The 23,169-nt window shown below is 33.8% G+C and overlaps 1 protein-coding gene across 3 annotated transcripts in view; it reads right to left on the bottom strand.

Moving 5' to 3' along the window:
- The window catches only part of ATF2 (activating transcription factor 2), a 111,943-nt gene that overhangs the window by 43,944 nt on the left and 44,830 nt on the right, over nucleotides 1–23,169 (bottom strand). For all 3 annotated transcript variants that reach the window (XR_006355600.1, XR_006355601.1, XM_043993098.1), the window contains exons 4-8: nucleotides 9,929–10,025; nucleotides 5,436–5,554; nucleotides 5,161–5,289; nucleotides 2,204–2,382; nucleotides 207–321 (exon numbers count right to left, since the gene is read on the bottom strand). Coding sequence is in view for 1 of the 3 variants with exons in the window: in XM_043993098.1 (XP_043849033.1) it covers nucleotides 207–321; nucleotides 2,204–2,382; nucleotides 5,161–5,289; nucleotides 5,436–5,554; nucleotides 9,929–10,025 (639 nt within the window). In the remaining 2 variants the exon portion in view is untranslated. The remainder of the gene's footprint in view (nucleotides 1–206; nucleotides 322–2,203; nucleotides 2,383–5,160; nucleotides 5,290–5,435; nucleotides 5,555–9,928; nucleotides 10,026–23,169) is intronic.

The following is a 23,169-nucleotide window of genomic DNA, read 5'->3' as shown; positions in this document are numbered from 1 at the left end:
AGCATCACACCACCTAGCTGCATCTGAAAAAATATTTTAACCCATAATTTCCCTGTATTACTATATAATAATTATGAAAAATTTCTAACACAACTTACTAATAAAAATTTTCAGCCCTGAAACACATTTGCTATTTGTTTTTTTTAACCAATATTTCCTATGCTGACCAGAAAAAAATTAAAGTCATATTTTAATTTTATACTTACTGGAACTGCAGCAGGAACATGTACATTAGAATTTGTAATTGAGGCAGGAATGGCAACGGGCATAGTCTGTCCATTGGGAAGATGTAACAATAGAGGAAAAGGACCCGGTACAGGACTGAGAAACAAAATGGAGAAAATTTAAGAGAAAATAAAAAAGCAGAGGGAAAAAAGTAATCTTCTTAAAAAAAATAGAGCTTCATAACAAAATTATTTCTTTTTAAGCCAACCATAAAAAATAGATATTGAAAAGACTGCAATGTTACTTGAAAAAAATTGCAGCCATTTGCCAAGAGCTCTCTAATACATTCTTTCTCATCTCAGGAGCCTTTGAGCACTAACTCCTCCTTCTTCCTGGTCTCAAATGAAGAGGCAGGGACAGCTAGGTGGCGCAGTGGATAGAGTACCGGCCCTGGAGTCAGGAGGACCTGAGTTCAAATCCGGCCTCAGACACTTAACACTTACTAGCTGTGTGATCCTGGGCAAGTCACTTAACCCCAACTGCCTCACTTAAAAAAAAAAAAGCCATTAAATCAAATGAAGAGGCGGCTCTTCTACTCTCCATGCACAAGTGATTCTATTCCAGCCATTGTTCTCCAGCAGACTCTTCAAGCACTCCCTGTCTACTGGCTGCTTTGTTATGGCCTACAAATATATCCTTATTTCTCCCACTCTCAGAAAATCCCTTATTTGATCCATTCATCCCTGCTGGTTATTTCCCCATATCTCTCCTCTGTTTGTGGCTAAAATTAAGGCTATTATGATCAATGCCTCCATTTCCTTTCTTCTCACTCTCAACTCATTTCAGACTGGCTTCCGACTTCATCATTTACCTCAAACTGTTTTCTCTCCAAAGTTACCAAAGATCTCTTAACTGCCACATCTAAATGGGCTTTTCTCAATCTTCATCTTTTGTGGTCTCTATGCAAAAACCTCTGATAGAGTTGTTCACCTTTTTCTCCTTCATAATTTTTTCTCTCTAGTTTTTCAGGACACTATTCTTTCCTCATTCTCCTACTTATCTGATCGCTCCTTTTCAGTCTCCTCTGCTGGACTTTCATTCAGGTCATACTCTCTACACATGGGTGTCCCTCCCCACCAAGGTTTTGTCTTTGGCCTTCTCCCTCTATCCTATTTCATTTGGTGATCTCATCCCTCCCATGGATTTAATTATCATTATCACCTGTGCTGATAATTACCACAGCTTACTTATTTGACCTCCAGTTGCACATCTCCAACTGCCTACTTCATATCTCCAACTGAAAGTCCTACAGACATCTTAAACTCATTGCATCCAAAATGAAATTCAGCCCCTCTCCTCTTTCTAAGACACCTAATACTACTGAGAGTACCAACCATCCTGCCTGTCAACTAGGCTTCTAACACAGATGCTATCCTCAATTCTTCACTCTTTCATACTCCATATCCAATCAGTTGCCAAGTCCTGTTGTTTCTACCTTCCTGTTAACTCTATAAATCCCCTGCCCCCATTATGCCACAACCTGGTGCACACGCTGATGACATTATTCCTAAACTATTGCAAGAGCCTTCTGGTTAAGTCACTCTCCCTACCTCAAAGCTCTTCTCACTCCAGTTCATCCTCTACTTAGCTGTTAAAATTATCTTCCTTAAGCACAAGTCTGACCAAATCAATTCGCTATTCAATAAAATCCAGTGCCGCCTTCTCACCTCCAAGATCACATTTAAAATAATCTCTTTGGTGTTCAATGCCCTTCACAACATTTCATGGTACTTAAGTCCTTCATAAGATAGGCTTTTAATTTTGTCTTGCAAATTAATTTTTGTTTTAAGGGAGAAAAGAGGAAGGCAAAATTATAATGTACCAGGAGTTAGGCACCCATTTTTTTATCAACTAAAAAATATTTATTTTTGAAATTTTAAATTTGTCCTAACATCCTAACCTAACACCCAAATGAATGAAATTATAAATTCCATTAATTTATCAATTATCTAATTAGATATCAAATGATATTACTTACACTATTGGCCTATTGGAGGAAGGAGCCTGGGTGATGACAGTACTTGATGTTGGAGAGGGTACTGCCTGCTGAATTATGACACTTGAGTCTGAACTTGTAAGCAGTACATTGGGAACCTGTAGAGATGCTGGACGAACTATAGTTGATGTGGGCTGTGCAGTCTGTGGCAATGATACTTCCTATAAACAGCAGGATAAAGGAAAACAATTTTTAAATTTACCAGAAGTTTTTTAGTCATCTCTAACTACAATCAATGCAAGGACATTATTCCTTTACAAACTTTTTTATTTACCATTCCTATTGGGACGACTAAGGTTATTATCTGGCACATTGTCCAATTTTATTGGCTCAGTGCACATATTAAACAGGGTCATCATTTTAATTTTGACAATTATTTGGTATGTCAGACTATAAGGAATTCCTATTATTGTGGACTGACCTAAAGGACATTACAGTGGCTTCAACAATAACCTTGGGTAGAAGGAGAAGGAAACAAAGTGTTACTAGGGAAGCTGCAACCAGCAGTTACTTATTAGTGCTTAACAGCAACCTAGAAAATACAGAGTTGGCCAAAGCAACACAAACTATAAAATGGTCCTGCCAAACTCCATCATTCTGGTTAAAGATCAAAGCACTTCATTACCTGCTGGGAGTTGGCTATGTCTATGGCACAACATAGTACAATGGAAAAAGTAGCACATTAAGAAAATCAGAGGGCCTGGTTGAAATTCTACTCCTGGGCCACAGTTTCTCCAAAAGGAAGAGGTAGGCCTCTGATTATAAGACTTCTGATGTGCCTTCTGGCTCTCAATCTATGGCCTTGTCATGTAATCTCTGGTGTCTCTCTCTCTCTCTCTCTCTCTCTCTCACACACACACACACACACACACACACACACACACACACACACACACACACACACACACACACACACACTCTCTCTCTCTCTCTCTCTCTCTCTCTCTTCCCCCCTTTCGGGTGCCAAATGACCCAAGGACCTCATATATCCCTTCTCCTGGGACAGAATACTATCCATGGAAGCACAAAACTCTCTTGGAAAAGGCAGTTTCCCAGTGCAATGAGAACAAGAGAGTGTGTATTGTATCATCAACAAATGAAATTTTAAAAATTATTTAGAGATAGTATTTATATGATATTTATTTTATTTTCATCCTCTAAATTTTTTTTTCGTGTATGGTTTCTAACGTACATCAGAAGTATCAAACACACAGAGCATAGGCTGCACTGCAATCTACAATACTCCCAAATGCAGCCTGAATTAGATTAAAAATGCAATTGGAAAATACTTACCAAAATAAATAAAAGCAAAATAGAACATATGCAATGCTAATACATGGTTTCCTAAGTCAATATATGACCCAAAGGGTCCCTTATGTATGGCTTAGTGACCCTTGTTTCTATTTTAATTTGGTAAAACTGATACATGCAATACATTAGTAAAGTAACGTATGTATAAACTTTACAAATAAATACATACATTTTGGCAGTTTAAGCTGAATTTTTTTAAAGATGGGGTTGCACAATCAAAAAAGTTTGGAGACCACTGATCTAGATTATGAAACGAGACTGGAAGGTCAATTCATGATTTATTACAACAATATATCATATATCTAGGACAGGCCCCATAGATAAACAATGAACTAGGACAAAAACTGAATAGGAAGAAGAAAGCAAACTGGACTAAATCTGTAAAACTGTATAGTGTTTTTGAGGATCCCATGCTGCTCCCTAGCATAAAAGCCCATCTTTTTAAATACAAATGTTTTCCTGATAGTGCTGCACAGCTGTGAATCTTGGAGCACTATGATCTCTGAAGTTTTTTAGGTGGCCCAAAGATCAAGAGAGATGTGCATGGCAGCTACAAGTAGGCTGCATTATGTTATGGTCATACTGTGAGATTGAGGGATAATGGGTTCACTAATATATGTGTTAGAAATGCAAACTGATCTCCCTCCATATAAAGATGAAAGGACTTGGGAAAAACCACTCTCTGTATTCCAGCTAATCAGAGAGAGTAAAGGGTTACTAAATCAGATGGAAAAACAAATAACATGTTATGGAAGAGAGGTAGAAGCAGATTCTGGAGGAGCAGAGAGGAATCAAAAGCATGTAGATGTAGGTAAGTGCAAAAATAACAGAGAAGATAAAGATTTCCAACTATTCATTATAAACTCCAGTAGATTATAAACTCTTTAAAGGCAAGGGTTACATAGTTTTTTATCTTTATTGTCCTAGTAACATTGAACATGATAGGAACTTAATATTTATTGAACTGAATGCGAAAGGAATTCTGAATCACTGGAACTACATGTCAACTAAAAGGTTCTTACTATAAAGTATGAATATGGACCTTCTGAAGAAGCTACAACATTCTAAGAGCCACAGAAATATGAGGATGATTCACAGGTGATAAAAAAATGTGAGGAAACATGATACTGGCTCAGGAGAAACAGACAAGTCACAATCTAATATAAAGTGTGTAGAAGTAGCACTGTATGTTTAGAAGGCACAGGAGAGAAAAGCATGAACTTAAGGCTTGTAAGCCTGTAAGAAGGCATTTAGATAAGCAAGAAAGGTAATAAAAACAGAAATGACTCTGTCTGGATGTAGATAGACTACATATATAGATTTACATGAATGACATACAGGCTTAAACCTGCAGTACGCAGGTCAGAAAAATCTACCAAAGACATTGGATCATAAGAAGTTTCAATAAAGAGGAAATTATTATTCAATATACATATATATTTCTTTTCCTGAAATCCCTGAGTTTTTTCTTTAATTATACTGTTTACTGTCATACACAGTACTGTTAACAAGATGCTATCGCAAGTTTATACTCTTTTATTAAATGTACAATTTATTCAGAGTATACAGCTTTAGAATGGTGAGCACTATGTTAATTTGAATTTCCCCCCAAAATAGAAATGTCTAACCTTTTCGTCACTGGTAGTAGATTCTGGGTGAGGTAAAGGACTATCCTGGTGAGATGTCTCGACAGCAGAAGGCTCTTCAATTTTGCTTCTTATGATGGGCGTTGCAAGAGGGGATAAATCTAGAGGCATCTAAAATGCAAGTGTTCATTAAAAATAAAGTCACTAAATGCAAAACAGAAATAAAGCTAAAAGGTAAACACATGAGTCAAGATACTACGATAACAGCTAGCAGTATCCCTATGAAGTCTTTAAAATGCAAGTGTTGCCAAACATACTTTTTTAATGTCATCTTCTGAGGCTTTTTTGAATTCATTTTCAAATGGACTTGCTAGCTCATTGAACAAACCCACTTCTTCACAGTTCTTCAAGAATCGTGTTGGTGTTGGTGTCTGATCTGAAATTAAATGCAAAGACACAATCACATATCATTTTAAGTATTAGAAAAGGCAGTCTAAAATTTGGCTATTAACACAAAAACAGCAAATAACTGATTCAGTCAGCTGCTTATCTTTTCTTTGTAAAGAACTCTTCCTTTAAAGCAAACAAGATTTAGTTAAATTTCTACAGCAGACAAGAAAGTTCCTCCAGCTTTATAGAAGTTTTAAGAGAAGTCTTCCCTGTTCCTTATAAGTGGGATAGCTGGCTATACCAATGTGCTCAGGGATCAATTACTTTTAACCAAAATCATTTCTACTATCCAACATGTCAGTACAGTCACTTTAGGTTTCTCTGTAAGAAAATACAAAATAGCTGAAAATGAATAAGCTTTAAGAAAAATAAATAAAAGGTCATATTTATATAAACTTTCCCTCCCACCAACTTTTGATAATTTATCTTGAAATAAGCTTTTTTTTGGGGGGGGGGGGGAGGAAGGCCAGAATAAAGTTTACTAGGTAGGCTAAAATGTCAATAAAATAATACCATAAAGAAAACATTTTTAAGATCTTAAAATATCTACTTACCATGTTGTGAAGCTAGCTCTTAATTTTAATGCTACCTATGTTTGTATAAAGTAAGCAAAGTGTGCTGTCAAAAATATATTTTCCATACCATGTATATTAACAAGTAACAGTAATATTATGGAGTGTTTCCTAAATTACTAAAGATACTATATCAATATTCAATTTGTGTGTACATGCTACATAAAGTAATATGTATATACTATATATACACACTATAGCTCAATTAAAAAATATCAGCTACTAAATTACTAAAGGAGGAATAAACAGCAGATTTTTTCATTGTAACACTTTAGCCTTTTATTTCCAATGTCTTTTAATCTGTACAACTAAGACTTCTGCTTTATAATCAGCACTGTTATCACATGAAATTATGTACAAATTTTAATGTATCTTGCAGTCCAAACCAGAGAGCCAGGTTCCCTGATGTGAAAAACAAGATCTAAATTTCAAGTACACCAATGAAATTCAAACAGGTTAACAGGTAATCTATTAATTTCCTAATTGTTCTACCTTTGCCACAAATATTAATTAGCTTGTATTTGGTTTGGGTCTGTAGAGTTACAGAAAATACTTATGTATTTTTAATATATGTGTGCATGTATACACAAATATGCATATATACACATACAAAAATCATCAAGTATACATACACACTAATAAAAACAAAAGTATTTTCTGTATATATGTATATGTACATATATACACATATGCATTATACACATTAGTATAAATATAGTATATCACTATTATACTATGACTCATTGGGTAAGTAATTTGGTATAATGCAGGCCTTTCTTGGTGCCTATGCATTTTTAATTGTTTAAAGTTTTTAAAGGATTGAACATATTCCTAAGTAAGAAAATTATATAATTAATTTCTAATGTAACTGTATATATTTCATCTCATGTCCATCAATGATCAATTAGCAAACTATGTCTATGCTGACTTCTGTTTTCAATCTAATGATTTGTTTACTCAACTGTTCTCACTAGGGACTCTTAATGAGTATTAAAAAGGAAAAAAAACCTAACAAGTTTTCATTTAAAAAAGGATTAGCTTAATTAATTTTTATCAATGAATATACTGAAATGGCCATAAATGAAAGAAGACATAAAACAAAACAAACCATTAAAACTGAGAACTCAAATGTCAACAAATATAACCATTAATGTGTTGAGTATTAAAAAATTATATATACATATATTGCATAATCTAAATGATTAATTTAGATATATAGATGGATGTTTTTATTTGATGTTTTTAAATGTCAAATTCCATGAAATATAAATTTAAATACAAATTCAAAATCTGTGCTCATGGAAGTACAAGGTAGTACTCTGAGAAGGTAGAATTATTGTTTTAAGAATGCTCCTTTAACTTAGTTTTCAGTATTTGCTCTAGGGGCAATTAAATTAGTATTATTTAACAATTTAAGATTATCAGTTAAAATGGGTCTACTTAATACTCAAGGCCAATGCAACTGTTCAGAAGGTATCCATTAGCCTGTTTGAAAAGCAGCTATTAAATAAGACTAAGGCAAGATATTATTAAAAACAAAATAACATTTATATGACATTTTAAGGTTTTCAGAGTGTCTTACATAAGTTCACTCACTTAATCCTCACAACCCTGTGAATAGGTTTTGTGATTAAACCCATTTTACAGGTGAGAAAACTTAAGCAGACAGAGGTTAAGTGCCTTGCCCAGGGTCGCAGAGACTGGATTTGAACTCAGGTCTTCCTGACTTAGTCCAGAGCTCTTTCCACTATGCCACCTAGATGCCTCAACAACTTGGTTCCATAAAGAATTTAGATGTTTTCTCTTTTCCTTTGATTTGGTAAGGTAAGTTATAAATTTAAAATGCTTGGCCATCACAAAATATTCATAGAATTAAATAATTTCTAAATTGGAAGGGATTTTAGTGACTATCTAAAGTAACACATATTTGGGGGGAAAATTCCCAATGAAATGCCTGCCAAGCATTTATCTTTTATTTGAAGACCCTCAGTGAGGAAGAATCCACTACTTCCTGAGGTATCCTATTCAGGTTTTGGCCATTAATTAAGAAATTTGTCCTTATATAAAGCCTCAAGTCTAAATTTAAACATAAAGTTACATCTAAAAACAAGTAATCTATAGAAGTTTTAGGTAACGGGCTGTCCATGACTGAGGTCTTCAAGCAAAAGCTGGATGACCACTTACCAGGTATGTGGCAGAAAGGATTCTTATTATTCAGGTCCATATTGGATTAGAGATAAAGTCTTCTGAAGTCCCTTCCAACTTAGTGATTCTGATTCTAAGTAAAGAATCACATTCATGCCATTCCAGGATTGTGAAATCAATTTTGTTCTAGGCAAACTCCTAATGTTAAGTGTACAATACCTAAGACAATCTAGAATTGCTCACCCCCTGCCTTATTCCCTTTGCCCTTCCTTTTGGAATCTTTTTAAAAGTTTGTTCCTTTTTTTCCCCATATTAATTTAAAGACATAATTTGAGACTGTGAAACCTTGAGATTTTGAAAGAATATTTCTAAGATCGAGATAAAAACGAAGGTTTTTGAAAGTTTATTAATTTATTCATCATGAATAATTATAAAAGATTCCAAGATGTTCTGTTATCTAATTTTTCATTGCAAATACTTTGAACATTGAAATTATACACCATCCTGTCAATCTTTTCCTCCAAATTTATTGCACATTGAGTAATTTTTAAATGGCATTATTTCAAAACTCTCTTGGACAATATATCTATTTTCAAGTATTATCTTTAGGGTACAGGGTCATTTTTATCCTTTAGAGGTTCACTAAAAGAAGTACTATTTAGACTGTGATTTTTTTAACTTGACTCAAAGCAAATGAAGCATTTAAGGTTCTGAGAAACTGAATACAAATTTTCACAGATAAATGAGCAGTTCATGAGGATTTTTAAAAATATGGATGTAGTTTTATTAATTTTATGAGGCAATGTAAAGAATATTTATAATTTTGTATAAAATTCTCAAATAAAAACTTCCATTTTAATTTTTTCCACAACAGTTATCCATTAAATATGGAACTGCAGTAAAAATACAAATATGTATCTGTCCGTACAAATATGAAAAAAATTCTATTACATAGTGTCAAGAGCAGGGAAAAACAATTAGCAAATTCACTAATTTTGTTTCTATTTTTGAAACAAGTTAATAAAGTTAACGCTTTGATAAAGAAAAGTGTTGACTAAATTTCAGGTATTGTTGGGGAAATTAAAAATGAAATTTAAATACAGTAAAATTCCTGATTCTTTTTATTTTATTCAGGGTTAATAATGGTTTTTAATCTAGGTAGAACACCTTATTTCACAGATAAAATTAGCCTTAAGAGAAGCATAAACTGAATCCAAATTCATTAATTTGCTAATTGTTCTTCCTAATAGCAGACAGGTATTTGGGCCTTATAAGTAATTTCTAGAATATTTAGCAAATAAGATTCAAAAAATTTGAGTAACATTCACTTAATACCACAGAAATTCAATTATTAGTACCCTTTGTATTTATTATGCATGCTCGACAAAGTTCCACTAATTCCCACAATACTGACAAAGAAACCTACATTTAAAAGCACATAAAAAACGTGAATGAATGGTCAAAAGTGGAAATGGATATGTAATGAGTAAAATACATGTTGCAAACATTTATTGCAAATGAAATCATTGGCATTTTTCACCAGTGTAAAGGATATCACAAAATTATGTACAGAAAATACACAAAAATTGTGCACATTCCAGGAGAACGATGTATATAAGCTATTAATAAAAGCATATACTAACCAGCCACAATGACACTGTCATTACGAGCTGGACCAAATTTCAGTGTCATCTCATGTTTATGTTTATGGACAGCCAAATGATCCTCGTTGGTAAAACGCTGTGGCAAAAAGTTTTAAAATATAGTTAAGATTTTCAATTTGATCAAAATAAATAATATGATATGGAAATTCATTTCCACAACATGTAAAACCACCATGAACATTGAAGTAGCAGTTTATCTGTTAACTACAAAGGAATCTATCTTTGTTAGTATTGGTAACAACATAGCAGATACCAAGTGATCAGAGGGCACCCTAAAGCTAAGAATAAACACTATAAAAATGTATCCTTAATCCACACAACCTGTTTGGCAATTTTAAAAAATCAATTTAAGTAAACAATATAAATGTGTAGATTTGCATTAATTTCCATGTTATGGCATAACATTCTATGATTCCTATTCAATAGCAAATGAACACTTATGGGGAAAAACCTGACTTTTGAAGACAGTATTTCATTTTTCAATATTTAAAAAAATACTTACCACCTTAAGTTAAAATAAACTACCCTAAATACTAATCTTAATTTGAGAAATTCTCCTGCAAATACTAGTCTTGAACAAATTAAGAAAAAATTTTGAATTCTTTACATTCACATGAAAATGTACACATCATGGGCCACACACATAAAATGACCCTGTATGTTGAATGAAAGGACTTGCCTAAGATGATACAACTTTTATTTAGGTCTATATAGAAGAACATGCAGATGAGTAGTACACAAAAACAAAACAAAACTGTGTTACCAATTAGTTAACCAGAGTCTTAGTTCTATTAATTTAAAAAATAAATATTTATATTAAATGCTTCTGAACATGATATAACAACAGTTGTTTAAAAATAGAATGGATATTTTACAATTCGCTTAAAATTTACTTTATTGTTATAATAAAAGCCACAAACTCTTTTCTAAAAGAGGGCACATACTATTTTCTAAGCTATTTGCTGTGTCAGATTCTATGTCCTAAAACTGAATTGTTTATATGCACACAGTATGTACAAATATAAATTTTTATGTCTACTACCTTCAGCACATCAACTCGCTCCTAAGAAACAATAACTAAAGGTACATGTTGCATATTTGAAAGAAGGAACATTTACCACTTATTGATTTAATTAGAATTCCAAAGCAATCCCAGACAGAAACAGATGTTGCCTTAGAAAACCACAAATTAGTATTAGCTATGTTACACTGTATTTTATTTTGTTAAACATTTCCCAATTACATTTTAATCTGGTTTAGAGTGTTTTAGGCCTTTAGTGTGACATCTCTGTACCACATGACCTTTCAACTAGGAGCTATAATTTCTCTAGGAGCTGTATCTTCCAGTGTTCATGTATTTTTACCTCTTCACCAAAACTACTGATTCCAAAAAATGTATTGTGAACTAAAATTCTCTAATGAATAGAGAACTACATCTCTACTGTTCTAAGAACCTTAAAATATCAGACTAAATATTATTAGATAATAAATTTTGGAAGTTTGGAATCAAATGCAAATCTTATGAAATACAGACTGGAACACAATCTACTTAATCAATGTTATGACTTCCCACCCAATACAAGAATCTTTTCTATCTTTCAACCTGGCAGTTAGCCATCTAGTCTCTATCTGAATATTGCAAACAATGGAGAGCTCATTATTTTATAAGGTAGCATGATCTAATATACCTTTAAAAGTATGGCATCTTACATTACTTTGTCAGCTGAATTTTGGGTTGTTTGAGTTCTTGCAATTCTATGGTATTTTGAGACCATGACATAGTATGTCCCAAACTTGCCAAAGCTTTAATTAAATCATAAAAGTCCATCTGAATTTATCTATATTTATTAGGAGTTTGCAGTGACTCAGTCATAATGTATTGGTAAATGTGTAAGTCTTAATTCTACTGGCAGGTCTAGAGATCATGCCTCCAACTCAAGCCAGATTTGCAACTAGCTTGCAGAACAAGAAACTGTATTTTCTCTTCTCTATGACTGTGCCCCAGAATTCTTCACTGCTTGCTGGAATTCACCATAGGGAAGCTATCATAATCAATTCTCCACTACCTAAATTAACCTAAATTGAATGAAATAATAGATTGTTTCCCAAACTGCCTAAAGGATTAGTATTTCTCCCAGATAATACCAATCTGAAAGTAAGATAAACTAAAATCTGTTCAGGACAAATGCAAAAAGAAGGGTGGTAGTCTAAATAGAGCCTAAGTCAAGCAATCAAGCAATAAACATTTATTAAGCACTTATTACATGTCAGGCACTGTGCTAAGTACTGGGGATACAAAGAAAGACAAACACGGCACCTATTTTCAAGTTTAAGGGCAACAGTTTAAATGTCACAGTCTAAATCCAGATTATATCTGAAAGGTTTCCCAATTATTGGAAAGGTGTTCTCTCTAAAAGGACAGAGATCATGTAATTCTCTGAGTTCTCACAACCCTGAATGTAAAATAAAATTGTCCAACCCCTCCTTGGTTCTGACTCCATGCTCACTAAGCAACCTTATGATTACAAATTTTTTTTTCCAAGTTCCTTGATGCCAGGAAAAGGGTTCTCTGTATTGAAGATCCAAGTACTCTGTTTACTAGAAAGGTATTTCATCTCACTGCAAATAATTATGACATTCTAGTTTACAAAATCAGTCTTTAACAGTTTTAGTATTAAGTGGTTTCCCAGGGTCTGATCACCTTAGGGTGATCTGTTAGTCCTTAGTTTCTCCTCTTACTATCTAAACAACTAACACTTTCTCTGCCTCTTTGCTGGATCAACAGCTATGTCCCACTCCCTGAGTAGAATGCATCCCAGGGTTCTGTGCTGTGCTGCCATCTCTTTTTTCTCCACACACTCTCTAGGTGACCTCATAAGCTCCTATGGGTTTGAATCATGATCTTTATGTAGATGATCCCTGGGTCTATATAGATAAGAATAACTCTAGTCTTGCTCCTGAACTCCACTCCTGCATCACAGCAGCCTATTAACTACCTGAATACCAATTTAAACTCGGAATGGCCAAAGCAGAACTCATTACCTTTCCCCATCACCAAATCATCTACTCTTCTTAACTTCTCTCTCAATCAGGTGGGGCCCCTAGGTGTCTGCCAAATTCCATTATTTTATCACATCACCTTTCTTTCACCCCTAATATCTAATAAACTGTCAAGTCTTGTCAAGTGTATCTCCAGAGTACCTTTCCCATTCTCTCCATTCACATGGCTACCACTTTATTTCTGGCTTTCATCACCTCTTATCTCTACTACTGCAACAGCCCCCTAATTGGTCTCCTACATTTAGTCTCTCCCTTCTCCAATTCATCATCTACTCAGCTGTCAGAATGTTATCCCTAAAACATAGGTCTGACCATATCACTCTCCTGCTCAAGAAGTTCCACTGGCTCCCTTTTGCTCTAAGATGAAATATAAACCTCTGTCTGGCTGTTAAAGCCTTTCACGATTTAGCTTTATCTTATCTTTCTAAATTTATTGCATACTGTTCTGCAATCCAGCCAAATTGTTATTATTGTTCCCTAAAGAAAATATTCTTTTGCCTCTAAAAAAGAAATGATAGCAATCACTGCCAAATAAAAATCCATCAGAATCATATTTTAGAAATGTATCAAGAGAGCAAATGGGAAATTATTTCATTTATATAATATATATAACATTCATTCATTCAATATTAAGTAACTATAATTTGAAAGGCATTGCTATGCGCTGGCCAAAAAGGAAAAAGAAAAATCAAGCTACAAATAGTCCAAGTGAAAATTGCTATATAGCAATAAGGTCTGTATCTATAAGGATAAAGATACTAAATATATTTATCACTGATAAATAAATAGGGGATCTGGTATACATGAGTATAAAATGTCACAAGAACAAAATTAAGTCTGGTCAAACTTGTAAAAAAACTGATACAGAAGTCAGTAATTAAGAATATGACAAAGAAAATCAATCTACCAAAATCTTAAAGTGGTACAGAGGATGACTGCCAATAAATATTGAGATATTCCTCAATACCTAATACTTTGAGAAAAGGTTGATAATAGGCATCAGTGTGGCTTTAGGCTGAAATATACTATGGTTATGACCACATGGACCAACACTATTATACTGAGGAATTTAACAGAACCAAAAGGTTCAGAGAATAGTGAATTTCTAGATGGAACTTAATTTATTCCACCACATCCTTCCACCACCAATTTCCAGATGAGAAATTTGAAGCTGAAAAAAAGTATTATTTGTCCAATGTTACGAATTTAGTGGTAGTGTTTGGATATGAATCCAGGTCTAATTTTCTTAAGCCAATTGCCTCTCAGTTCCATAGTCTGTATGGGATCTTGAGACATTAATAAATTTTGAGAGACCTGAGACATTTACAAGATATTGAAGGAAACAATGAAGAACTGCACGCCAAACCTATTCCTACCCCCCCCCAAAGAAACAGATACATCCTTATTAAACTAATTTTTGCAACCATGTTAAAAATATAATAATAAACTTATCTGTTTAATATTCCTGATCCTCTGCTGAGTGAGATGAGCAGAACCAGAACATTGTACACAGTATTAACAACATTGTGTGTTGATCAACTGTGATAGACTTGACTCTTCTCAGCAATACAATGGTCCAAGATAGTTCCAAAGGACTCATGTTGGAAAATGCTCTCCAAATCCAGAAAAAAAAAAAAAGAACTATGGAATCTAGATGCAGATTGAACCATACTATCTCTAATTTTTTTTGTTTTTCTTTTTTGAGGTTTTTCCTCTTTGCTCTGATTCTTCTTGCACAGCATGACTAATGCAGAAACATGTTTAATGTGATTGTACATATATAACCTATATCACTGTCTTGGAGAGGGGGGAGGGAGGAGGGAGAAAAAATTGAAACTAGAAATCTTATAAAAACAAATGTTGCAAACTATCTCTACATGTAACTGGAAAATAATAAAAGATTTTTATGGAAAAAAAATATTCCTGATCTTCTGAGATAGTCTTTCAATACAACATACTACAGATATCTTTAGAAACTTAAGCAGAAATTGCAATAAAGCTGATGGTTGAACTCACAAAGAACAAATTAAGTCAATGGATCATGAACACCAGAACACCTTGGTGCCAAAAGCTCTTCATTATAGAGTGTAAAATAGCCACTCAGATCTGCTACCTGGGGTTATGCTGTTCAACAACACTACAATGGGAAGACTCATTGACAGTATAGCAATAATAAAGAACTACTCAGAGTGTGGGTAAACAATCTGGTCCTTCAAGCAAATAATTTCAGAAAACAACCTTCTTAGGATCTCTACGTATTAAAGAAAATATCTAGTGCCAATAAGGCAATTAATTATAATTTAGATTTTTTAAAATTAAAAGATATTTGAAAGTATAATAAAATAAGAATGATAGACCCTACCAGCATTGATATCATCAAGAAAGCTCACATTTACTTCAATATCAAAGGGATTGCAATTCAGCAAGGATTTCTTCAGCCATACATGGGCATACAGATAGCAATACTTTCTATGGTTTTTTCATCAGCTGTTGAGCACAAGCAACAAATCCTCCCTGTAACTTTAACTATAAGGTGGACGCTGAGAAAAAGCTAATTAGCCTAGGATCTAATCAAAGTGTATTTTTAAAAAAATACAACAAGGTACTAAAAGAATGTGATTATAAGATAAGTTCCATTATAAAGATCCAAGGATAACATTAAAATGAGACTAGCATTTTTGCTTTTCAGTTATTTAGATTACTAATACCAAGGAAATGGACAATGAGGCTACCTACCTAAAAGACACTGCTGATCTGTTTGTATTAAAAACAAAGTTTTGCAAAATCATAATCAAAATTATTATTCGCTACAAAGCCAGCCAAGAACACTGAATTCATTCTTTAAAACACAGAACAGTAATATGAACTTCCAGGAGAACAAGAATATTTGCTTCACCACAAAAATATTTCTTGAGTATAAGGTCTGATTAAGCTTTAGAAAAGGTCATTAGGGAATGTTTAGGGAATCTATCTCTGGAGTTCTTTAAAAGTTAAGAAAAATAACTTTTAAGTAGTTTAAGAGTGACCTGCCAAGAAGCAGGCAGATGAACCAGATGACTTCTTCATGCTCTATATAACTCGATTTTTCTAAACTCTATGACATCTGGAGGCAGTTCTGTGGTTCCAGAATCTTTCAGAACTCACACAGAGACATCCAAAAAATCTCTCCATCCATTAATAGCTGAATATATTAATTCAAATCTGTGATTTGTTGATTATCAGCCCTTTTATGTAGATAAATTAAAGTGCACTGACTAATTCCAGGTCTCCAATAAGTCAATATAATATTTCAAAGGCTCCTAAAGTAACTTAGGTTGACTATGGTCTATATCACTAAAGGAAATACTGATCATCATCTGACAAATACCAAAGCACTTTGTTTAATAGATGTTTTTCTTTTAAACTCACTTACCACTGACAACTTTACAGTGCCATTCTCAAATGCTGTGCCTGTTGAAAAAAAGACTTAGCAGGTGTATGTGAAAGGGCCTTATTTTACACTATTCAAAAACAAAAAACAGAAAAGCATGATAAATTTCTTATAAGATAGTACATTAAAAATTTAGACCACATATTAAGGAAATACTTTTATCAATATTTAAATATCCTACACAGGCAAACATATTGTCAATATGAAGCATTGCTTTTCAAAGCAAACTCCATTTAAAATGAATATGTCATAAAGCACCAGCCCTGGATTCAAGAGGACCTGAGTTCAAATCCAGCCTCAGACACTTGACACGTACTAGCTGTGTGACCCTGAGCAAGTCACTTAACCCTCATCGCCCCCACCAAAATAAATAAATAAAATTGTCACTGGCACCAAGTCCTAATACCAAATGAAGTCTTCTACAATATAAAATCTAATATTGTTATTGAATTATTTAGAATACTACTTCAAAATCAATTTCAATAAATTAATGATCATTTTCACAAATACATGAAATACTCAAACAGCAACACAGGTTTTGTTGCATTTAAAAAAAAATAAGTGGGAGTAGGTGATAATCAACATTTTAGAGCTGTAGTAGAATGAGGTTTTCTGCTTTATGTGTTTAGTAATTTATAGGTATAAAGTTTTAAATTAATGTTAACCCTAGTAAAATACATATACTGAAGTATCTAAATCAGAATGTCAACCATAACTGGATATAAAAAAAAATCTGCAGCAATATTGCTAAATTAGAACCATTTAACTTCACAGGTACTGTTGGTGCCTTTTAAGCATATTTAATACTAACTGGTTACTTGCTGACATTAGCTAGATTTTGTTGTGGCTAATACATGTAGGAAGTGTGATGATATAGTAACATTTGTTTTTAAGGAAAAAAAAAAAGAGAACATGGCCTGGATTTATGCATTCAAATGAATGTTGTCTTCTAAAGTGGTCACTTTATGAAACTACATAATTTAGTTAAAAAATGATTCATTAAAAAAATTGAATTGTTTCCAAGAAAAACAACTAGAATTTGTAGTCAGATTTAAGCCATAAAAAATGAATGAACCTGTAGTTACATTTCACTTTTTTTTCCAGATCATTTAATTTTGAATCAGGCAACTTTTGACTATTTAGGGAAAAAAAAATCCTCAAAAGAAGAAAAACTGCCATTTCTGAGACTATCCAAAATGGTATTTTCTTGTCCTGAAAACAATTTCACAATTGTTTTTAGGTTATGGCACTCTTGACATAAATGTACAACTTCCCAAATTCTGGTGGGGGCAATATTCATTTGAATTTTAAATTCTTATTTTTAAAAGTTGCGGTCTGGCCACATACCATATCCTGAAAAAAATTAACAAAATTTACAAAAATGATTCTCTAGCCACCTGCTCACATAAAACATAACTAATTTAAAAGCAATCCCATTTATGTACTGAGACTTCAAATGGAACATACTACAACAACCAAGAAACTATTCTGTAGCACAGTTTTTGATACCTGTAAAATTCACTTAGGTCACAAAAGTCAAATGAATTTAGTCTACCAACATTCAAAATAAAATTCTCTAATTTTACATTATGACCATATTATGAAAACAGATTTATACGTGCGCGCGCACACACACACACACACACACACACACGTATATTTCTGTATCTATATCCATAAATAAATAAAAATAAATATTGGCCAGAAAATACTGACATTTTATTTCTCTTAGTGATAAACACTCCATTATTCTCATGGATTTATGATCTCATCAAAGTATTCTTTCCAATGATGCAGATGCAACCCATTAATTTTTCCTGATTTTGTATAACTGTTCTCTAGAGTCACAGTGGGTACAAGCCAACATAGCAGAAGCCTTTCTCAAGTTTACCTGACAATGTGAGACTATCAGTGAGGTACAAGGTGTCCAGCTGTAATCTCTCTCTCACCATGCAAAGAAACCCAATCTTATTTTTCACACAAATTTCTTTGATTATATCCTTTAACACTACTTCATAATTTCTTTTTTGTAGTGTGTTGCAACCTGCTCATTCCCACCATGTACCTGCCCACTGCCCTCTGGGTGATCCTCAAATTCACATCTTCGTGACTCACAGCTATACGTCCACACCAGTTCAGAATTACAAAGATAGGCCTTTGCTTCAGAGAGAAGCTTGAAGAACTTTGTAATTTTCCAAAAATCTAGTCCACTTTCTTCTTCCTGTTAAATTATGGGAACAAATTAAACTGTACATTTGCAGGATTTGTACAAGCTTAATACACTGCTCAAAGAAGATTATAGGTTGTCCATCCAAATGCCTACCAAAGTCCAGACAATAGGAATTCTTCATCTATTGAGGTTCCCACCCCCCTTCATGGATAGTTGGTCAAACGCTTTTGCATGATTATGGGTCTCAGGAAGCTCTGTGATGTTCTGGGAACTAATGTATTCAACACAATGTCATCCACATAAAAGCTTTTGTACTTCACTATCTGCAGAGAATCAGAGAATCTTCTTCAACTTGACCTCTGTGCTGGCTCAAATCCATGAGAGCGACAGCTCTTAATATGAATGATCACAGGGGCAGCTAGGTGGCGCAGTGGATAGAGCACCGGCCCTGGAGTCAGGAGTACCTGAGTTCAAATCCCGCCTCAGACACTTAACACTTACTTACTAGCTGTGTGACCTTGGGCAAGTCACTTAACCCCAATTGCCTCACTAAAAAAAAAAAAAAAAAATATGAATGATCACAGAGTAATCAATCAAGGTTACCTCTGTTATCTTTTTTAAGGAATATCATTTATTTACATATGCAGGGAAGAAACCTTATTAGAAAGCATTAAAGGTGGTGTTTTGCTTTACCTAATACAATGCATTTATAAGTCAGAGTAAGGGCAGTGAGATCTTGTATTCTCTACATCTTTAGTTGAGTGATGGTAAAAATTTAATCTATCATTGAATACTGCATCCAAAAGTATGTCTGTCCTCCACTAACACTTCCAAGAATGTTCTTAATACATGTCTAATTATTCTTATTAAAATTTTATATAGATAGAAAAATGGGATATGGGTTATAATTATTACGATTGTAATAAGGCTTAATATTTTTTCTACACATTTGCTATCATCACCCGCTTCAGATGCTATGAAAACTGTACTACTTTCAGAACAGACCTTTATATTTTTTCTAATCTGGCTACTTTCTCTATTTAATTTTCTTACATGTCATTTCCTCTATGAACACAACCAGGACTATGGTGTGTAGTTCAACTGAAGGGTGCTCTACTGTTCTTGATAATTAAAAAAAAAATTGTTATTCAAAAGACATATAGATCTCTATTTGCAGATCGCCATCATTTGTGTTTTTCTTCCAAGTTTTGTCTATAAATGTCCTAAGAATGATTTTGCTTTGTTGTGTCTCTTTCCCAACTTTCTTTAAGCTCCCTTTCCCTCCGTGATTCTTGCTGTTCTTCATGAGATTTCACCGAAAAATTTCCTATTCTAAACTAACATTGCCTTTAGCTACCATATCTCTCTGGCAAATAAATCAAGTGTTCTGCTGACTAAGGCAATTTGGGGGGTTTCTTGGTCTTCTTGTTGTGGCAGTTAATTTATGTTGGTTATTATTTCTAAATGAATTGAAAGAATGAGGATGTATTAGAATGAATTTTTTTATAATGATATTGATGTATTTTCCTCCATCCATTTCTCATTTTGGGTTTACTGTACACTATCTTTTCCTCATTTTTATTTTAGTACTAATTCTGATCTTGGTGTTAACAAGACAGCAGTCTGTATACAGACAGCTGATGCAGGAATCCTTTGATCCAATTGGTTCCTGTTTATTAACATAAGCAATTTAATTTTGATCATACTATTGGATTCTTATCATATCTAATACATTCTCATTCTTTCTTTGAATAAAGTATCCATGAAATACAGGGTTTCCCATCAGTCAGTGCAATTTTACGCTTTAATAACTTAAATAAATCATATTTTCCAACATTTCTTGCCATCTTTACATCTATATTTTTGCATTTAAGTCACTAAATATCAAAGTATATATTGCTAAGGAGGGTCTTATCAAGTTCTTCAAAGACATTTCAATTTCTTCATCTTCTGCAACAGCTGCATAAGCTACAATTATTTTCATGGTGGTCTTTTGGCAAATGCTTATCCTAAACACTACAATTTATGAGATCACCAAACAGCCTATGAAATGATGCTTCTTATTGCCACTAAATGGATGATAAAAACCAATTTCCTCAACTCCTTTATTTCTCTCTCCCAGGAAGGCCTAGGAACCTTCCTTCCATTTAGCAGCAACTTCCTTTAGCTGTTTAATGGTAGGCTGACAAGTATTTATTAAATACCCCCTAAGTACCAAGCATTGTGCTAAGTTTCAGGGATAAAAAGGACAAAAGACAGTCCCTGCTCTCAAGAAACTCAGTTTCAAGAAAGAGATAATATGAAAACAACTACAGGATAAACTAGAGACAATCAAAAGTGGGAAGGGACTAGCATTAAGGGGGAATCAGCAAAGGTTTCTTGTAGAAAGGTTCAATTTTAGCTGGGACCTGAAGGAAACCAGGAGTCTTAAATAAGGAGGGAGAAAATTTCAGGCATAGCAATCAGTCAGTAAAAATTCTCAGTCACAAAAATTAGTGTATAGAGAAACAGCAAAGAAGCCAGTGTCACTGAATCATAGATAACGTGAGAGTTAATAAGGTCTAACAAGACTAGGAAAGGTGGAAGGAAAGCCAAGTTATTAAGGTTTTTGAACACCAAAGAGGATTTTATATTTGATCCTGGAGGTGGCAGGGAGCCAGTGAAGTTTATTAAAAAGTATGGGAGGATAAAGGGAGGAAGGAAGGGGAAGGTGGAAATGACATGGTCAGACGTGATTTAAAGAAGCTCAATTTGACATGTGAGTATAAGATGGATCGGAGAGGGAAAGACACTTGACGCAGAAAGACCAATCAACAATCTGTTGCAATAGTCTGGGAATGAGGTGATGAGATCTGTACCAGGGTGGTGGCAATGTCAGAGGAGACAAGGACATAGCGAATATGAGAATGACAAGACTGATACAATTACATCCTACTTATAGGTTGTTATATGTTATTCATTAGACAAGGATTTCATTGTTAAGTGTATCAACAGATACAGTAAGGTTTATAGTTATCCAAAAACTGTGTGATTCTTAGGACCATCTGTCTCCTTTCTATCAAGATAACACAATAAATTTGTAAGTTTAAAAGGGGCCAAATGGAGACATTTCACATTTTCCCTTGTTTCATGGGTTACCATAACCAAAGAATTAATCACTAAGTGGACAGCCTGAAAGCAATAAACCTCTCTGTACTCTTCAAAATGGATCTGCAGAAATCAGACGGTCTCTTACTGAGGCCATAGTCGTGACTTTTCCTGTTCAGTAGGGCCCTTAAAGAGAAGTTTCACTCTACTGACACACTTCAAGAACCCCAAGTCCTCTCCACATCATAATGAAGTTAATAGAGTAGGACTTTACAGAAACTCAAATAGAATACATATTCAATTTCATAGAATAAAAAATTTAGAAGAGGATTCTATTGAGGTGTTATAACTACTTGGGAGAAAAAGACCAATGAAACACATACTTCCCCAGGCTCCAATGAAGGATTCAACAAATATTTAAGTCAATAAACATTTATCAAGTACTTTCTGAGAGAAGGTAGGTACTGGCCAGGTACTGGGAATATAACAACCAAAACTAAAAACTGCCCTTGGTCTCAAGGAGCTAACATTTTACTGAAGAATAGCAATTATTAACGGTAACTCAGAATATGATACATGTGAGCCCATGTCTTTTCCAAGGTATGGCTTCTACCTTTGTCAGAAAATTTAGCAAAAAGTCTTTTCTACAATACCAACAACATAGCAAGCACTTCATTACTCAAATCCAGGTAACTAATAATAGATGAAACACTATATAACTACTATGTGTTTATGTAAGAGATTTACATCAATATAATTTTTGATTAGCTTGTAGAATCTCATAGGATTTAGAAATTTTCCTTCTATTCTCCCAGAATATAATAAAGTATTAAATTACAAAATGCTAATATGTGATATAGCCTGCTTTGGGGGGGGGGGGAAAACTACTTAAAGGAAAATGGAAGAAAAAAAAAGGAAACTTCCTAGATGGAAAAAATTACTTCTTTATTATACTCTCTACCTCAGTCTTTGGGGGGGGGGGCACTGAGGAGAATGAGGAGGGGATAGAGGAACATGTCAGACACAATTTGCTTGAGGCACTAAGAAGTCAAATAATATGCTCAGGGTCACACAGAGATGGGATGTATCTCTGATAATTCCGATTCTGAGGTCTTATCTCTAGCCACTAAGTCAAAATAAATATCTGTTTTCATTAAAAGGAAAAAAGGGAGAAACTTAGAATTTCCTCTTTGTATTACTTCAGATATGGTAATCATAGAAAAGTTTAATTTTATAACTGGTTGTTAAAGAAAATATAGTAATAATCTAATTCCTGCTTACCACACCAGGGAAGTCTCTCTTGAAAAGGCAGGTTACAATTATATTGAAATGCCACAGATTAAGGCACATAAGTGCTTACTAGGTTATATAACACACTTGTATGTAAATATAAATATGTAAGTAGTGGCATGTATATATACAATATAGACATGTACATATCTATACATACACAGACCATACATATGAGCACTG

The sequence above is a fragment of the Dromiciops gliroides genome, chromosome 3 (assembly GCF_019393635.1).
Source record: "Dromiciops gliroides isolate mDroGli1 chromosome 3, mDroGli1.pri, whole genome shotgun sequence".
NCBI classification, from domain to species: Eukaryota; Metazoa; Chordata; class Mammalia; order Microbiotheria; family Microbiotheriidae; genus Dromiciops; species Dromiciops gliroides.
This window is presented reverse-complemented; position numbering and strand designations above follow the sequence as displayed.